The 19,352-nt window shown below is 52.4% G+C and overlaps 1 protein-coding gene across 1 annotated transcript; it reads left to right on the top strand.

The window, feature by feature from the left end:
• Positions 1–879: 879 nt before the first annotated feature.
• On the top strand, positions 880–19,088 carry Myo1a (myosin IA). The gene is made up of 28 exons (XM_038314690.1): positions 880–998; positions 2,696–2,827; positions 2,927–3,042; positions 3,292–3,386; positions 4,038–4,142; positions 4,588–4,634; positions 4,761–4,824; positions 5,034–5,132; positions 7,111–7,214; positions 7,321–7,468; positions 7,975–8,093; positions 8,174–8,260; positions 9,224–9,289; positions 9,414–9,518; positions 11,573–11,635; positions 11,792–11,992; positions 12,116–12,342; positions 12,665–12,865; positions 12,976–13,069; positions 13,361–13,510; positions 13,591–13,659; positions 13,943–14,017; positions 16,206–16,340; positions 17,445–17,551; positions 17,766–17,898; positions 18,014–18,166; positions 18,327–18,454; positions 18,756–19,088. Exons 2-28 carry the CDS (start codon positions 2,714–2,716, stop codon positions 18,880–18,882), a joined length of 3,132 nt encoding a protein of 1,043 aa, XP_038170618.1. The 5' UTR covers positions 880–998; positions 2,696–2,713; the 3' UTR covers positions 18,883–19,088.
• Positions 19,089–19,352: the final 264 nt, after the last annotated feature.

Raw genomic sequence — 19,352 nt, 5'->3', positions numbered from 1 at the left:
CTTTTACCTGTCCGGGGAGCCATTTTCTGCTGGACTAATGCCCAGGAAACAGCATCGTGGGGTCTTATTTGGCATTCTACTGCTGAGAAATGATTACAGGAGAAACCTCAGAACTTAGGCTGCAACCTTCTATAGACAAGATTGAGAAGTGTGTGCTGTTCCTGGTTCCTGATGTTCCTAGCTGTGGAACTGGGGCACAGGTGTCATATGTAACCACAATGTCTGCCTCTATTTTCCCGTGGAAGGAAGCATCTATATTGCCTGCCTCACAGGGTGGGGCTACTCATGATGTGGGTGTTAGGTCCGTGAAATGAAAGGAGCCACAGCTCTGACTTTATCTGTGGGTCTCTATAATGAGGTCTCACTCAGGGAAAGAGAAGTGGACAGGATTTGGAATTTTGCCACTTGGCCCTCCAGGCAGTCTGAGTTTCAGGGCTCCCAGGAAGATAGAAAAGGTAGCTTTAAGGGAGATACTGTTTCTCTGCTAGGAAGACCCCCACCCCCAGCCAGCTTCCATCCATGGCAAAATTTCCAACCCTTTCTTGGAAAATCTTTTCCTAGGCTACAAATTGTTTCTTTTGCTCTTATTTCCAAATTCTTGGAATCATGGAACATGAACTTCCCCTCTATTGGAGTCCCTCAGCAAAAGACAGCTTTTGCCTAAATGCACAGAGGCTGGGCGTCACGGGCTTGTGAAGGGTTAAGAGAGCCACACCCTCAGCAGGAACAGCCCTGGACTTTGTGCTGAGCAGCCTTCTCTCTGGCCTCTTCTGGCCTGAGCGGCACCGGGAGCCTGAACTGAAGGAGGCAGCACAGAGGAAGGACGGACAGGGGACACCTGGCTTCCCTGACACCATGGACAGCTCCTGCTAACTAAGACACCTCTTCACACTTTCACACTTGGCATTTGCTGCGGGCTCATCCCCTTCCCGTCAGACTGGGACTCCACACCCCCATTCTCCAAGGAGCATCAAATTATATCCTTGTTCCGGTGTTGGGTGAGTCCTGCCTTGACCTGTGTCACCTTGGGATGCCACTTCTGGGATCTTTTTCTGTTTCTCCTTTCTCACTACCAAATAGACATATTGTGAACTTCTCTCAGTTCCAACTCAAAGATGTGTTCTCTACCCTGCTTCACACCCTTTCCTGCCAAGCAGTTTCAAAGGTGCTCTCTCTCTCTCTCTCTCTCTCTCTCTCTCTCTCTCTCTCTCTCTCTCTCCCCTCCCTCTCGTGTGTGTCTGTCTCTCATGTGTGTCTCTCTCTTGTATGTGTCTCTGTCCCTCTCGTGTGTGTCTGTCTCTCTTGTGTGTGTGTCTCTGTCTCTGTCTGTCTCTTGTGTGTGTCTCTGTCTCTGTCTCGTGTGTGTGTGTGTGTCTGTCTGTCTGTCTCTGTGTGTCTGTCTCTCTGTGTGTGTGTGAATCGAGACTAGATCTTTGCACTTCAGGCTGGTCTGGAATTCTGTGTAGCTCAGGTTGGCCTCAACTTACGGCAGTCCTCCTGCCTTGGCATCTTGAATATTGTGGTTACATAAGACATGGCTACTGAGATTTAATCTGAAATACATGGGATAATTAGAGTATCGACTTCACAGGCTATTGTAACTGTCAAGTTCCAGTGTTTAGAGCCCTGCCTGGCCTGTGATGAACGCTGCAGGTTTCCCAGAGGCTGCTGGTATCAGTATTCACATTGCAGTCTAGGTGTTTAGGAAGTTGCTGGAGCTGGGGGAAAACAGAATGGAGGGGAAAGAAGGCCGGGTCCCTTCCTTGCCCCATCTGCTATTCCTGCTCTTCTTCTAGGTTCAGAGAAGCAGGAGAGCAGGGGAATGTGTTCTAGTCCTGCTTGGGAGGGGCACTGACCATTGTACTAATTGCACCACCCCGCCTACTCAGTCTACCTGAAGAGGGCTTGTTTCTTCCTACAGAAGCACCTGCCATATGCCTGCTGCATGTGGCCCAGCCCACAGCCCTCCCTGTAGCAACCCCTCCCTGCCCATTCCTACCAGCTACTAAAGAATGGGGTGTGCCTTCAGGCAAAGGTCACGCCAGAAGATGATAGGAATGGGTATACAATCTGAAGATTTTACAATTAAAGACAGAGCAGGAGGGACAGCTAGACAGACCTGACAGCTGGGGAAACAAACCCTCTTCCATGTTCTATGGGGCGGTCCCATGTTTTGTGGAGAACTGTCCATATTCTTGAACTCCTCACCTTGTCCAACGTCATCTAAACATGAACTTCACTGTGGTAACGACAGGAAGGAGAGATCTCTGGAGACAGGCATTGTGGCGGGATTAGGTGACTGAAGTGGGGGGGTTGGGGTTGAGCACAAGCACTGGGCAGGCAGCCAGGGAGCACGCCCTGAAGAGGGAGGGCGCTTTCAGTACCTGACTGAGGAACAAAGCTTGGCTCACACTTCTTTCAGCCCTCTTCCCTATCTGCCTTACTGATACCACCCTTCCCCAGGCGGGTGGGCAAATGTGGGCCTACCTAATGGCCGTCTCACTCATACTCAGGGGTCAGAGGGTCCTTCCACCTCCCTGACTGGCCAGGTTGGTCCAGAGGCCCTTTTGACTAGAGGGCTCTCCTGCAGGAGGAAAAAAGAGGGCTCTCTAGGCTCTTATGCCCTCTTCTCCTCCCACCATGACTTAGCCCTTAAGCTGAGCAAGCAGCCGCAATTTACTATGTTTATGCCTAGGATCTCAACCCTCTTGACATGTCTCTCCTGGAAGGCCAAGTGGGGGTGGAGGACCTTGTCCTCCTGGAACCCCTGGATGAGGATTCTCTGATCAAGAACCTCCGGCTCCGTTATGCAGAAAAGGAGATTTATGTGAGCTCACCATGGGCGCCAGACGGTGGGGTACACAATGGTGGGGTACACAGTATTCCTCCAGCCAGGCTCATTTACTTCCACCCCTCCTGACCCCAGACCTACATTGGGAGTGTGGTGATCTCAGTGAATCCCTACCAGTCGCTTCCCATTTATGGCCCAGACTTCATTGCCAAATACCGGGACTACACTTTCTATGAGCTGAAACCCCACATGTGAGTAAGGGGACCATAGCAGAGCCGACAGGGCTCGAGCTTGATGTCTGTGAAGCATCCTGATCCCCCACCCCTTCCTCTGAAGAAGGGTCTCCAGCATCCTTCCTTCCCTAAGTCCACCCTAGGCTTGCCCTTGTGGCCTAATCTCACCCACAGAGCAGGGTGGATGAGCCTAGTGCTGTGGGTGGAAAGATGCGCTCTTGGTCTGGCCTCACACTGGCTGTTTGTTGTCTTCTTTCTTCCTGCAAGCTATGCTTTGGCCAATATGGCCTACCAGTCACTGAGGGACCGGGACCTGGACCAGTGTATCCTCATCACAGGCGAGAGTGGAGCCGGGAAGACTGGTGAGGAGGAACCGGGGAATCGTGTCTGGAATCGTCTCCTTCTCCCTCCAAGCAGGCCTGTTCCTGTGTTCAATCCCCTACTTACTTCCTCTTTAGTTTCTTTCTTTTTTAGAGATTTATTTTATCTGTATGCCTAAATGAACATATATATGTACACACACACATATATATGTATAGATACATATATGTATGTATGTGTGTATGTATTGCACTACATACGTGCAGGTGCCTGAAAAATCCAGAAGAGGGTGTCGAACTGGAGTTCCAGGTGGTTTTGAGTCACCTAATGTGGGTGCTGAGAACTCAACCTATGTTTTCTACAAGAGAAGCAAGTAGCTGGGCGGTTTTGGCACACGCCTTTAATCTCAGCACTCAGGAGGCAGAGGCAGGCAGATCTCTGTGAGTTTGAGGCCAGCCTGGTCTACAGAGTGAGTTCCAGGACAGCCAAGGTTACCCAGATAGGAAAAAAAAAAAAAAAAAAGCAAGTGATCAAGTGATCCTAACCATTGAGGCATCTCTCCTATTGCTGTGGTGTGAGGAGCCAGAGTTCGGGAGATGGAAGTGAGAATTCCCTGGCCAGGGACTCTGTGGTAGTTAAGGGTGTGGGAGTGGGTATGCCCTGGCTGGGGACTCAGAGTGTCTTGTGCACAGAGGCGAGTAAGCTGGTGATGTCCTACGTGGCTGCCGTCTGTGGGAAAGGAGAGGAGGTGAACGTAGTGAAGGAGCAGCTGCTGCAGTCAAACCCAGTGCTGGAGGGTGAGCACCCTGGGTCCCACTCTGTCCCCCACCACCACCACCCAGTTCTTTGTCCATCCCCCCATCTCTGCACCCCTCCCCAGTTCCTCCACCCTAAAACTCTGTCTGTATCCCCCTCTCTCTGCACCCCTTCCCATACTGCACCCCTCCCCAGTCCTCTGCCCTAGAACCCGAACTCTGTCCGTCCCCCATCTCTGCACCCCTCCCCAGTTCTCTGCCCTAGAACTCTGTCCATTGCCCCCCCCCCCCCCCCCGTCTCTGCACCCCTTCCCAGTCCTCTGCCCTAGAAGGTCTTCCAAAATTACTGGAAAAAAAAAAAAACAAACACGTGATTGGTTGGTAGACTGGAGGGAGCTGTCCCACAGGCTTCATTCCTCTGGAGTCTAGCTCGCTCGCTGGCTCGGGAGCTGCAACCCTCTCATCTTCCCTCCCTTCGTTCCCACAGCATTTGGCAATGCCAAGACCATCCGCAATGACAACTCCTCTCGATTTGTAAGTGACCACATCTGCCCTGGAGGAAGGGGGTGCTGTGGAGGGTGAGTGGGGCAGCACAGGCCCCTCCCCACAGGTGGTGAGAGGAGAAGGAGATCCAAGGCTTTCTTTGGTCTCTCTCTGAAGGGAAAATACATGGATATTGAGTTTGACTTCAAAGGATCCCCCCTTGGCGGTGTCATCACCAACTGTATGTGTCCCCCTCCCCGTGCCTCACCAACATTCTCCCACCTGCCAACTCTGTCCCACTTTGGCCATCTGCTTCTTCAGGCAGAATGACCATTAGATGGCAGGAAACTCCCCAACCTTTGGGAACCACTGGGGTTCAGGGCAGAATCCAAGGGCTGTGTTGTGCTGTCTCCTGAACTCTCAGGAGGGTGTTTCCTCACTCTCTCCCAGATCTGCTGGAGAAATCCCGAGTAGTGAAGCAGCTCAAAGGAGAAAGGAACTTCCACATCTTCTACCAGCTGCTGGCTGGAGCAGACCCACAGTTGCTAAGTACGTGTTCTTCCTGGACTCATGGCAAAGCACCCCAACCCTTGTACTATCTCCAGAACACTAGGTCTCTCTTCCTCCCTCCTCTCAAGCCCCCTCCCCATTTCTCCTTGCCTGCATTTCCCACCCACCGGGAGCCTCTGACTCCTGGCTCTGTTCTCTTCCTTTGCTGTGCCGGATTCCCAGGGCTGTGTCTTGGCTGTCTCAGCGCTGCCCTCGTCCCTGTGCCCTGCGTGGTTCTGTTGGCAGTCACGCAGAAGCGGCAGGATATGCGAGTGTTTAAGAGCTCCCGGGAGCTTTAGTGACAGCGCCTGGGCTTAGACACCCACCTCACCTAGGAGCTTCCCAGCGTCTCTTTTTTCTTTTTGGTTTTGTTTGTTTGTTTGTTTTATTTTGTTTTTTTCAAGGCAGGGCTTCTCTGTGTAGTCCTGGCTGTCTTGAAACTCATTCTGTAGAGCAGGCTGGCCTCGAACTCACAGAGATCTGCCTGCCTGTGTCTCCTGAGGGATTAGAGGTGTGCACCACCACCACGCAGTAGTCTTCCCTGGTTTTCTTAGCTTTTAGAGGTTTCCTGAATTCATCCATTCATCACGCACCGCTTGAACACCTGATCGTCACTATGCTAGGGTTAGCGATAGAGCTAAGGATGATGGACCCTGTCATCAAAGCGATCAGTCTTGCAGGAATGGCAGGTGTGGGGCAGACACACTGCAGTGCAGTATGGTTGGTTCCAGCCTGTGCAGATAGCTATAGGAGTGGACGGCATGACTCTCCTTGCCTGTCCTGGGGAAGAGCCCACAACAGCCTGAAAACTGGACTGGCCAGAGGCAGCTCCCGATGAGCATCACTGAGGGACCAGGGGGACTTTGTGTCTCTCAGCCTCCCATCTAGTTGTGAGACTACAGATTCCTAGCCCCTGAGGAGCCCTCTCTTTGAGTCCTTGTTATTTAGTGCTTGATTTTTGCATAGCTTTTTTCTACGGCTTGAAATCTCTGTGGTTCGGGAAGACTCCATAGGTTTTATCCTCCCCCTTCTTGACTTAATGGCCTTAATGATGTTCAATTTGTATGACTCACAGACACTGTGTTTTATTCTGGCTGGGTCCATACCTGTTAGTTTAAGTTGAGTCTGGGTGAATCTCCCTGGCGTCATTATTCCCAAGTTTTCTGACTCATCCTCTCTCCAGCTTCCCTTCTTTAGTAAGCTCCTGTCTCAGAATCTGTGTGACAGTGGGAGCTGCTGCTAAAGTCCAGCCTGATGTTCGCTACCTTCAATCTCAGCTCATTTGCATAAAATATGATTGGCATGCCTCTAATCTATGATCAGCCCAATCCTCCTATCTTAGGTAGACAACTTGAGACATTTCCTTGGTTCATTTATTAAAATGAAAAGAAAAATTCCATTTGCCAACCAGGTACACAGAATATGGAGATGAAAAGCAGTCCCGACATGCAAATTACTCACTTTTGGGGAAGATAGAAAAAAAAAATCAAAACTTAGCTCACATGGTGTGGGCTGGGAGAGAGTCTCATTTACCTCAGGGGAATGCGAGAAAGCCATTCAGCTCAGCTGTCGGCATTGGAGAGAACCTTCCAGAGGCAGCGTCAGGGACAGAGAACAAATACTGGATGAGTTGGCACTGCACAGGGAGTTGGGCCTGGATAGATGGGTGTTTTCCTCTCTTCCCCCACCTTCCTGTCTGAGTGGGAGAGAGGGTTTGCTTGGTTATTTTCATTGTTTAAGCCTGGGCATTGGGGTAGAAATCAGCGAGACTACTGTGGAACACTCTAATGGGTATGGATACCCAAGCCCTAAAAACCACTTTGAAAGGTAGTTTACTATCACAGAAATATATTAACCCCATCCAAAGGAGACAAGAGATGAACCTAAAACATGACCCAGGGCATGGGTCATGAGGTGTCAGGCTGGTGTATTCTGGACAGCACATGCCAGTTCTTTTCCTCTATATTCACCCTCCCAGAGGCCCTGAAGCTTGAGCAGGATGCAAGTAGCTATACCTATCTGAACGGGTCAGCGTCCCAAGTGAATGCGATGGATGACGCCTCCAACTTCAGGGCTCTACAGGTGAGTGGGGCAGGCTTGAGTCCTTAGGCCATCCTCCGAGCCCAGGATCTGTGAATGGAGGCATTGGTCTGGTCCCATCCAGTTCACTTCCTGCTTTCTTCCCAAGAGTGCCATGTCAGTGATTGGGTTCTCGGAGGATGAGATCAGACAAGTCCTGGAGGTGACAGCGCTGGTGCTGAAGCTGGGGAACGTGAAGCTGACAGATGAGTTCCAGGCCAACGGGATACCAGCAAGTGGCATCTCGGATGGGAAAGGTCGGTGTCACCCTGCCGGAGCCTGCTCTGCGTCCCCTACCCTAAACTAGTGCCACCCTGCCAGAGCCTGCTCTGCGTCCTCTACCCTGAAGCTAGTGCCACCCTGCCGGAGCTTGCTCTGCGTCCTCTACCCCGAAGCTAGTGTCACCCTGCCGGAGCCTGCTCTGAGTCCCCTACCCCGAAGCTAGTGCCACCCTGCTGGAGCGTTCCACCTCCAATGTGATTGACTTCACCTGGTACACTTGCACCCAGCCACTCCTAGTCCCCCCCCAAGGGACTTCCTGACCCATTCTCTTGAAGCACTTTGGGATGAGCCTTCCGAAATGTTCAAGCTTTGGTCCGTGACTCTCACAGCCTCAGCTGAATCTTCTGATATATAGGGACAATCTGACCTGTTTCAGGAGATTCTCCTGAGCCAACTGCAGTGACTTAGCCAGCCAAGGTCATCCAGGTCCTTCCCCCACTGAGATCTCTCTCTGCCACCTCCTACTTGTTTGTCTTTCTAGGGATTCGGGAGATTGGGGAGTTGATGGGTTTGAGTTCTGTGGAGCTAGAGAGAGCTTTGTGTTCAAGAACCATGGAGACAGCCAAAGAAAAGGTGGTCACAGTTCTGAATGTCACGCAGGTAAGAGCCCTCTTGAAGGCGCTGACTTCTGAGGCTGTCCTGTGGCTGCCACATTAATGAGACTGTGCCCCACACCCCAGGCTCAATACGCTCGGGATGCCCTGGCTAAGAATGTCTACAGCCGTCTCTTCGACTGGATAGTGAGCCGCATCAATGAGAGCATCAAGGTGAGAGATGCCTATCCCAAAGCCTGCTTCCCTGAGCTTCTTGTCCTGGCTGCCAGCTCCATTCTCTGGTTTCTGAGATGCACAGAGAACGGGAAGAGGAAGGTACACTTCCTTCCAGGAGTTTGAGTCCCACAGTTTGGTCTTTAACCTTTGCAAAGATACTGAGCCTCAGTTTCCCAATTTGGCCGCAGCTGTTAACTACTATGAATGTCTGCCTGCTTCCCAAGGGTTTTCTGCAGATCAGAATATACACGGTTGCTGTGTGATTTGGAAATTCCAGTCACATCAATACAGATGATGTAATTCGATTCATCTTCATGGCTGAATAAAAGCTATATTGTGTATAAACCCTGCATTTCGTTACCACCTCTATAGTGCAGTGTTTCTCAACCTGTGGGACGTGTCCCCTTCGGGGGTTGAAGGATCTTTTCACAGGGGTTTCCTAAGACCATTAGAAAACACAGGTGTGGGAGCTGGAGAGATGGCTCAGTGGTTAAGAGCACTGACTCTTCTTCCAGAGGTCCTGAGTTCAATTCCCAGCACCCACATGGTGGCTCACAACTATCTATGATGAGATCTGGTGCCCTCTTCAGGGGTGCAGGTACACATGCAGGCAGAGTATTGTATTCATAATAAATAAATTAATTAATTAATTAAAAAAAAGAAAATCAGGCATTTACATTATGATTCGTAACAGTAGTAAAATTACAGTTATGAAATAGCAATGAAAATAATGTTGGGGGTCACCACAACACAAGGAACTGTATTATAGGGTTGTCCTTTTAGGAAGGCTGAGAGACCCACTATCCTAAGAGCATCTAATGTCATGGAACCCGTTAGCACCTTCCCTTCTGTCCTCCCTCTCCAGCCCAGTCAAGCTGTAGCTCTCTTTGCCCCTGCTCTGATCCTGTCCACCTGCTGTGCTCAGGGGGCCTCCTCTTCTTTGTCCTCCCTCTCCTTCAGGTGGGCACTGGGGAGAAGAGGAAGGTTATGGGGGTCCTGGATATCTACGGATTTGAGATACTGGAGGTGAGAGAGCACCATCCGACCTCAGGGGCCTGCTTCCCCGCTTAGGGGGGACCAGCTCACGGTGGGCGGGAGGGGCTGTGAGGGAGGGAGGGTCTGAGGTGAGCTGCCTTCCTTTCCCTCACAGGATAACAGTTTTGAGCAGTTCGTGATCAACTACTGCAACGAGAAGCTGCAGCAGGTGTTCATAGAGCTGACCTTGAAGGAGGAACAAGAGGAGTACAAGAGAGAGGTGAGCCCAGCCTCCTGCTTGCTCTGCTGAGGGACTTCCAGATGCGAGCCTTTCTTCTCCGTCACAATTTCCTTCTAATTGTTCCCAGATGGAAACACAAAGGACAAAATGTTTCCCTCTCACAGCTGAGCGTTCAGCATTTCTAACTTGCCCCAACACTCCGCTTCCCATCTTCCTGTCCCCAGCCTTCTGCTCCAGGCCAGTTCAGAAAGGGTGTTTGTGTGGAGAGTCCTGGTCGGAGGGCCTGGCACCCGTCATATCCCTTCCTGCTCCCTCTCAAACATGTCAGAACCTTTGCCTTCCCCGGGGCGCTGGGTGATGTTGCTGTTCGCTTTTAGAGCTGCATGACTCTGGACTTACTCACCAGAAGTGCCCTGCGGAGCCAGATTTCCACACTCCTTCTCTGACTCGCATAACCCCTGCAACCCATGACTAGGTGTTAAAAAAATCTCTCTGAGCAAGCCAGTCCACTTCCAAGGGTGAGCAGCCCAGAGCCTCGCTCCTTAGACCCTTCCAGAGATGTTCCCTGCGAGCACTCCAGCACTCGAGAGCTGGTCTCTGCAACAGGGCTGCTGGCAACATGGCAACAAAATGTATTGTTTCACACATTTTTTTTTTGTTTTAACAACTTCAGTGCTTAAAGATGATACATTCCTATGTTTCAAAATTCAAAAACTTTAAAAGGTAGATGAATAAAAATCTCCTTTCCCCTCTGCCCCTAAACTCTCAATTTTCTTCCCTACAAAGACCAGAAGGTCTGTTTCCTATTTACTTCCAAATATGTAAATAGACTTTTTAAAAATATATAAAACATACATAAAAGCTAGCAAACATGCTCTGTTCTGTACGTCTTTGCTTAGCAAGGTAATCCTTTTCATGGCTGTGTTACCTGTATTGCAGGATGCCATCCTGCATTTAGCCCATTGGGAAAGGTACTTTGGGAAGCAGTAGGAAGTCAACTTCACTTAGGTTCAGTCTCTTTTCTCTAAGAAACCGTGAGGAAAGAGGGGAAGGCTTGTGCACCATAGCCTACATTTGGGTTGTCTGGTCCTTGGGTTATGACATAAACTCCTGTAATCCTGATGTTCGCTGAGAGCACAAAGCAGAGAGCGATCCTCACTTTAAAAAATTGTAAGGTTCGAGCCGGGCGATGGTGGCGCGTGCCTTTAATCCCAGCACTCGGGAGGCAGAGGCAGGCAGATCTCTGTGAGTTCGAGACCAGCCTGGTCTACAGAGCTAGTTCCAGGACAGGCTCCAAAGCCACAGAGAAACCCTGTCTCGAAAAACCAAAAGAAAAAAAAAATTGTAAGGTTCTAGCGGAGGTCAGAGTACATCCCGGAGAAGCCGATGCGCTCCACCGAGCATGTGGGACCTGGGCATTGAACTCAGGTCGGCAGGCTTGGCAGCAGGCACACTTATCCACTGAGACATCTCAGCCCTGAAGTGTGGTCCTGGGCCAGAAGCAACACCACCACCGGGGACAGGTTGGAAATGTCAGTTCCTGGGCGCATCCCAAACACACCGAGTTGGAAACAGTGTAGCAGTCTGTTTTAGCAAGTGCGTCGTGAGCGCTGTGGAACTAAAACCACAGGTGTGGATCTTTGAAGATGCATCAGGTTGGCTTTGTTGCTGGGTAACAGTCCTGGTTCATGCTGTCGAGACATGTTATCATGTCAGAGCGCGGTAGCCACTTCTTTTCCTCATGTACACGGCTCCTTCTCCACCCCACACTGGGGTGAGCTCTGTCCCACCCTACACCTGACAGTCATGCTTCCTCCTAGCCCGCACCATCTCCGGGTATTTGGCTTTGTCTCACCTTCCCCTTCAGGTGCTCTTTTTTCTCCTATGTGTCTGCCCACTCCCTGAGACACACACACGAATTCACCACCAACCTGGGAGGGGTGGGTTGTAAACTGAACCAAACCGAGGTCGTCCCCTGAGTGACAGACCTTTCTGAAGTCCTTTTTACAGAGAGTTAAAGGGAGCCTGGGTCTGGCGAGGACTTTAGAGGTTCTCTGGGACTTGTTTCTGTGACTGATGTCTCCCTTTGCCAGGGCATACCGTGGACAAAGGTGGACTACTTTGACAACGGCATCATCTGTAACCTCATTGAGCATGTGAGCAGCTGTCCTCTCAGCTCTGGGACCCCCTTTTCCAGACTTCCTGAGCATCCTCCCTCCCCATCTCCCGTTCTCCCTTCCCCACGCCTGGTGAGGATGAGAGGGTTGGGAGGAGCGGGTCACGCTCACATGGATCTTGTTCCCATGACCCAGAGTCAGCGAGGCATCCTGGCCATGCTGGATGAGGAGTGCCTGAGACCTGGGGTGGTCAGCGACTCCACTTTCCTGGCCAAGCTGAACCAGCTCTTCTCGAAGCACAGTCACTATGAGAGCAAAGTCACCCAGAATGCCCAGCGCCAGTACGACCATTCCATGGGGCTCAGCTGCTTCCGCATCTCCCACTATGCGGGCAAGGTAATGTAGCGAGGCCGTGTGGGAGCCAAGGTCAGAAGCGGGTGTGGAAGTGGGAACTGAGACAGGGAGGTCCAGGTGCTGGAAGGAGGCGTGGGGTCTGAACCTACATCTGCCCCTCTGCAGGTGACATACAACGTGAACGGCTTCATCGACAAGAATAACGACCTGCTCTTCCGAGACTTATCCCAGACCATGTGGAAGGCCCGGCATCCTCTCCTTCGGTCCTTGTTCCCAGAGGGTAATCCCAAGGAAGCGTCTCTCAAACGTCCCCCGACCGCTGGGTCACAGTTTAAGAATTCGGTGGCCGTACTCATGAAGAACCTGTACTCTAAGAACCCCAACTATATCAGGTGAATAGCTGGGTGCACAGGGGAGCATCCTTAAGGTGGTGTGGGATCTGTGCCTGGTAGGACATGCCTGTATTGGGGAGTCAGTCTCTGGAATAGGCTCTTTCTCCATGGAAGACGTGACCAGATGAGGAGCTAGCTGGGCACCCTTGGCCGACAGAGTGGGATGGGAGGGGGAGTGAAACTGGGGAGGCCAAGAGCATCTCCCTTACACTTCTATTGAAACTCCCATCTCAGGGTTTGGGGAGTAGGCACAGGAACGCCAGGGCAGTGCCACTCGCGTGGAGTTTGCTCCTGAGCCTGCTTCTTTCTGACTTCCTTCCAGGTGCATCAAGCCCAACGACCAGCAACAGTACGGCAGGTTCTCCCCAGAGCTGGTTGTGGTCCAGGCTCGATACCTGGGGCTGCTGGAGAACGTTCGGGTGCGCAGGGCCGGCTATGCCCACCGCCAACTCTACAAGCCTTTCTTCGAAAGGTACCGACTGCTGAGCAGGAGCACCTGGCCTCACTGGAACGGAGGAGACCGGTAAGACCCAGTGGGGACGAAGGGGCTGGGCCTCAGAGGGCTAGGGAGATGTGGAGGGGGATTCTGCCTGATGTACCTCCCCTGCAGCTCTCCCCCATCTGCCCCTGTAGGGAAGGTGTGGAGAAGGTCCTGGAGTCTGTGGCTGTGTCGTCAGAGGAGCTGGCCTATGGGAAGACGAAGATCTTTATCAGAAGTCCCAAGACTGTGAGCCCGGAAGCTGGGGGGCTGCACTTGGTGGGGGTAGAATGGAGCTGAGACTAGCTCACCTGAGAAAGAGGCTAGCGTGGAAGGCAGCAACCATTGCAGGACTGGATGGTGCAGGAGGAAGGTGCCACCCTGGGAACTGAGAGTTGACCTCTCCTGCCCTGAGCTAGGAGCTCATCCCGGGGCCTGGCCTGGCTGTAGGAGGCACTAAATGATGGCAGAGGCAGGCTGGGGAGCTTCAGTTCCCTGTCGTGCAAGGGAGAGCAAACCCTTCTTTGCCCCCAACCCCAGCTTTTCTACTTGGAGGAACAGAGGCGCCTTAAGCTTCAGCAGCTGGCCACGCTCATCCAGAAGGTGTACCGGGGCTGGCGCTGCCGGACGCACTACCAGCAGATGCGCAAAAGTCAGATCCTCATCTCCGCTTGGTTCCGGGGCAACAAGGTGCCATGTCCCTTCCCAAGCGTCGTGGGGACCTGTGGTTTAGGGTGTGGCCTCTTCTAACAGTGCTCATGTTTCCACAGCAAAGGAAACATTACGGGAAGATAAAGGCCTCAACACTGCTGATCCAGGCTTTCATGAGAGGCTGGAAGGTAACCAAAGGCAGAGGGGGCCTGTTGGGTTATGCACGAGGCTGTGACACTGAGACCGTCCTCCTGCTCTGGCCCAGCTGGCTGTGGGTGTGTGCCCTGGAGACTGGCCTGGGTGTGTTTCCGCCTTGATCTGTTGGTGACTTCGAATCATTTTTCCTGTTACAGTCTCAGCCCGGCGTTTGTTTATTTAGATATTTCTGACTGCACTTTGGTTGAAAGCAAATAGCAGAACCTCTCCTAGACTCTGCCTCATGCTGACATCTTCCTCGCACTTTCCTTCTAGGCCCGGAAGAATTATCGAAAATACTTCCGGTCAGGCGCTGCCCTCACCTTGTCCAACTTTATCTATAAGAGCATGGTAAGTGCTGGGACGAAGGTGCGAGGCTGGTGGAGGAGTTGGGGCAGTCTTGGGAGAGGATGGGGAGGGGCTTGATTCCAAGCTTTCCCTCGGAGCTTCTTCACTCCATGAGACAGAGAGAGCAGTCACACACTGGGACTGGGTGTCCTGTCTGTAACCGGAGCCGCATCAGGCAACCCTTGGCTCAGGTAGATGCTGTTTGCATCCTGTGCCAGTGTGGGGTCCTGGCAATCTCATCTGAGCAGAGGACACATAGACCTGAGGAGAGACCAACTGCGGAGGGGGGAGAGAGGGAGGGGATGGTAGCTTTCTTATGGAAGTGGATGATGAGGACACAGGATTAACTAGCTTGACCACTAAGATCCATTTTGAGGTGGAAGGAATCACATCTCGCTCCTATCTGCTCTGAAACCCCAGGCAAATGAGGAGGGCCATCTCTGGAAGGGTCTGAAGGAAGGAGGCCTCCGGCTAGGGATGGCTTCCAGCAGGACTGTTAGGTAGTGGGGACATTTCCCAGAGGATACTGGAAAGCCACAGAGAGAACAGTACCCCAGTGAAGCCTTGGGAAAAAGCCAGACAAGATGGGAACATAGGGGCCTCAGCCTAAGGGCTACAGGCTGGTGGAACTGACCTTAGGCGACTGCTGTTTGCTAGTATTTAGGACCCTCACCAAGTATGCTCGGTTGAGCGTGAAAGACCTTCATTTGGAACTCCTCTCTGTCATGCTAAAGCCTGGACTGCTTGACTGCTTGACTGGGAGGGGTGGGAGTTCTGAGCTGAGGCATCCTGGCATCCTCTGGCCTTCTTTCCCCTCCTTCTCCCTAGCCCCGTGCTAGCCTGGCCTGTTGGGCTGGCTCTGCCATGTTCTGTCCCTTCCCACAGTACGTGCTGTCTCGCTGGACACCTGAGGGCTGCGACCTGACTTTGCACTTACCCCTGACAGTCCCTTCTTTCAGTCTTTCATCTGTACCTTGTCAGGCAGCTGCTGAACATCAAACCAGAACTACATGGTTCAATAAATCACACCCAAGAATCCTGGGTCACTGATTCTCCCAATGCTTCTGGCACTTTGCCGCGGCCTTTAATCTAGCGCCATTACCTGACAATATGCTATGTACGCTCTTTCCAATTCTTCTAACAACCCTGTCGTGTAGGCCCTCTGCTTTCCCCAACCTCACAGGTTAAAAAACTAAAACTCAGGCCAGCTGTGGTGATATGCGCCTTTAATTCCAGCACTTGGGAGGTGGAGGCAGGCAAATCTCTGTGAGTTGGAAATCGGCTGCCAGGTAGAGCTACCTAGTGACTCAGTAAGATCCTATCTCAAAACAACAACAACAACAACAAAAACAAAAACAAGCTACGGTTTAGGAAGACTGAGTAACCTGCCCCAGGCCCCAGGCTCCGTAGCTGATAATGGTGGAGCTGGGGTAGAAAGCTTTTGATTGCTGAGCTTCCAGCCACTGCCTAAGATTGTCCACCTAACAGAAGTTTTGGCAGCCCATGGCTCTAGGCAGGTTAGACGCTGGAGATCTAGAAAAGGCAAGCACTGGGTGACTCTGCCCTGGCTAGGAGGGTGGTGTGGAGACCCTGGAGCATCTGGGAGGGCTTCAAGCTGCAGCTCACACACTGCATGGAATCCCGGTGGGCAGAGTCCAACTGTCAGATCAGCGAGAAGTAGGCCAAGTGCCGTCAGCCTTGAGAGCACAAAGGTAGAAGGGCTGTGGCAAGGAGCCTTTCTGGTTGGAATACTGGGAGGCCAGGGGCTCTGTGACAGGACCCTGGCCACCAAGCGGAGGGCTGTGAATGTCAGGCTGAGGTGTCAGGCACCATTGATTAGAGAGGAGGGCAGATTTGGCGTCTATCCAATAACCAACACAGACAATGGCCCCAGCTGTAGGTCATTGTGACCCGAGAGATGAAAAAGCCAGGGAACAGTATACAGAGACTAGCTTTGATGCTGGATCGCCCCACCTCCCTGATCCAGGTGTCAGGTCCCGCTGCTTCCCATTTCTGTTCTTATCCCCAGCCTCAAAGCCACAGTGGGCAACTGACGGAGAGGCAATTCTGTCCACCTCTTCAGCTCTGCGCCTGCTTCTCACAAGGGCGGGGCAGGGCCTGGGTGTGAATCCACCTGCCTGAAAGCGGCTCTTCTCCTGACTTCATTCCTAAGACTCTGCTTTCAACGCAGGCACAGAAATTTCTCTTGGCTCTGAATAAGAATTTGCCGTCCACCGACGTCTTGGACAACACATGGCCCCCTGCCCCTTATAGGTACTTCAACAGGGCCAATCAGGAGCTGAAGCGCATCTTCCACCAGTGGAAGGTGAGGTCAGGCGTCCCTTCTCTGTTGTGAGCTACCCTTAGTTTCCCCCTTTACTCTCTCCTGCGGTAAAATATGCAGAGTTGTGTCTGTTATGTCCCCGTTTCTAAGCGTCAGAGTTTCGGCAGCAAGTATGTTCAGGCTGTTGCAGGGCCATTGCCACCCATCTTTATACTTTTGTTCTTTGCCCTTTAGCCCTGACCTCCTTCCCCGTAACCAATAATTTACTTTCTGTTTCATTGACTTTTGCTTTTGGAGGAAACTCCTGTAAGTGGCAACCACACAATATCTGTCCTTTGTGTGTCCGACTTACTTCATTACATCATAGTATGACCTGTTCTTTTATCCAGAACATACCATAGGATGCCTGTGTAGGCTCAGCCTGGTCCTTAGGACACCCATGTGGGCTCAGCCTGGTCCTGAGTGCTGGCTTGTGCTTTCATGGGCCTTGTATTTGCTAGTGTCCACTTTCTCCTAAACACCCCTCAGTTTCCTGCATCCCTCACTAGTCTTCCAGGTCCTTTTCCTATGTTTGGTCTCGGTCATCTCCCTTCTAGCCCTCTTCTCCTCGTGGTCTCTGTGATTTTCCCTCCAGCCCTCTTCCCCATGGTCTCTGTCGTATCCCCTCCAGTCCTCTGCTCCCCGTGGTCTCTGTCGTCTCCCCTCCAGCCCTCTGTTCCCCGTGGTCTCTGTCGTCTCCCCTCCAGCCCTCTGCTCCCCGTGGTCTCTGTCGTCTCCCCTCCAGCCCTCTGTTCCCCGTGGTCTCTGTCGTCTCCCCTCCAGCCCTCTGTTCCCCGTGGTCTCTGTGATTTCCCCTCCAGCCCTCTGTTCCCCGTGGTCTCTGTGATTTCCCCTCCAGTCCTCTGCTCCCCGTGGTCTCTGTCGTCTCCCCTCCAGCCCTCTGTTCCCCGTGGTCTCTGTGATTTCCCCTCCAGCCCTCTGTTCCCCGTGGTCTCTGTGATTTCCCCTCCAGTCCTCTGCTCCCCGTGGTCTCTGTCGTCTCCCCTCCAGCCCTCTGCTCCCCGTGGGTTCTCTTGCCCCCTTTGCTCACTTCCCTCCCTAACCCCGCCTTCCACTTCCACGATCTGAACTTTCTCCTCCTCACAGTGCAAGAAGTTCCGAGATCAGCTGTCACCAAGGCAGGTGCAGATGCTGAGGGAAAAGCTCTGTGCCAGCGAACTGTTCAAGAGCAAGAAGGCTTCCTACCCTCAGAGGTGAGAGCCTACAGATGTGGCCTCTCAAGCTTGAGTTGCCGGGGAGGACTGGAGACACCTAGCCAGGCCCTCCTTAAAGGCTCTGACCCAGCAGGTGTTGGGGGGGCACATATCAATGGATCGCTGAAACAAGATATGGTAGAAGAGGGGGATGTGGCACCCAGGGAGGTGAGCTGGGACTTGGTCTCACTGCACGCCTCTCTCATGTCCTCAGTGTCCCGATTCCATACCGTGGTGATTACGTTGGGCTGCAGGGGAACCCCAAGCTGCAGAAACTGAAGGGTAAGGAGGAAGGGCCTGTTCTGATGGCGGACACTGTGAAGAAGGTCAACCGTGGCAATGGCAAGGTAAAGAGCCGCTGCACCCACAGTGGGAAATGGCCTGGGGCGGCTGCGCATGCTTTGCCCAGTGGGTGGGGCGGGTGGCATTGCCCGTCCTCACTATTTCCTATGTCCTCCCTAGACATCCGCCCGGATTCTCCTCCTCACCAAGGGGCATGTGATTCTCACAGATGCCAAGAAGTCCCAGGCCCAAATTGTCGTTGGGCTGGAGAATGTGGCTGGGGTGTCAGTCACCAGCTTCCGGGATGGGCTCTTCAGTTTGCACCTGAGTGAGGTATCTGAGCTACGTAGGCAATGTCTCCAGAGTGGGCCTCCTGGGGCCAAGGAGAACTGGATATACTAGAACTGAACTTCTCACTATGAGCCTTTGATGCCCCTCAGGCTGCTCCTGAGGAAAAACATTAATCTCTACTACTTTTTTCTCTCTTCCTTAGATGTCATCGGCAGACTCCAAAGGGGACATCCTGTTGGTCAGTGACCATGTGGTTGAACTGCTGGCAAAAATGTACCAAGCTGTGCTGGATGCCACGCAGAGGCAACTCTCTGTCACTGTGACTGAGAAGTAAGGCCATGAGCTGGTGATGAGGGACAGCCTGGGACAGATGACTGGACTACTGGTCATTGTGACCGGGAAATTTGTGTAATCAGAAACCAAAGCAGACTGTGTCAGGGCAAGGCTCAGAGGTTTTTCTTAGTGTTACCCACACCTCCCTCCCCTCACCCCTGGACTCTCTGCACCCAGATTCTCTCAGGTCTTGAGTCATGGGGTGGGTGGGGGTGAGCTGTGTGTTTGCTCCAGGGAGAGGAGGCCATCTAGAAAAGTCGGGTCCTAGCTTCATTTTCTCCGTCTCTTCTCCCTCCAGGTTCTCAGTGAGGTTCAAGGACAGCAGTGTGGCTGTCAAGGTTATCCAGGGTCCTGAGGGGGCTGGGAACAGCAAGCTGACTTTCAAGAAGAAGGGAAGTCATGCCATGGAGGTGACTGTGAGGTGATTAGGTTGGAGCCTCCTGGAGACACAGCTTCTTCCTCTGGACCAAAACTTTGGCCTAGCTCTTCTGATCATGAGAAGGGGCTTAGAGCTGAAGAACCCTTGAAAATGGCCTTTCTGTTCCTGGACCTTTCCAGAATCCTTTCCCAAACATAGCATCCTCCCAGCATCAGTCCGTTTGCCCACTAATAAATCACGCGCTTGGCAGTGTCGGTGGGTCCATGTTTACTTGCTTCCTTGCCATCATTTGCTTGACTCTTTGATTTTTTTTTTTACCCAGTCATACTTGGACCCTCCACCTCCATTCCCCCATGCCATGTGTCCCTTAGGCTCATGGGAACCAGATAGTACTGACAATAAAGAAAAGAAGGGGAATTGTCTCCAGCCTCCTTGACCGGCTGAGCTCTGGCGGAGTTTAGAGAGACTGGGGAGGAGTCCCCGATAGGGCTCAGGTCGCAGGTGGCCAATGAGCTG

Source organism: Arvicola amphibius, chromosome 17 (assembly GCF_903992535.2).
Source record: "Arvicola amphibius chromosome 17, mArvAmp1.2, whole genome shotgun sequence".
Lineage (NCBI taxonomy): Eukaryota > Metazoa > Chordata > Mammalia > Rodentia > Cricetidae > Arvicola > Arvicola amphibius.
This window is presented reverse-complemented; position numbering and strand designations above follow the sequence as displayed.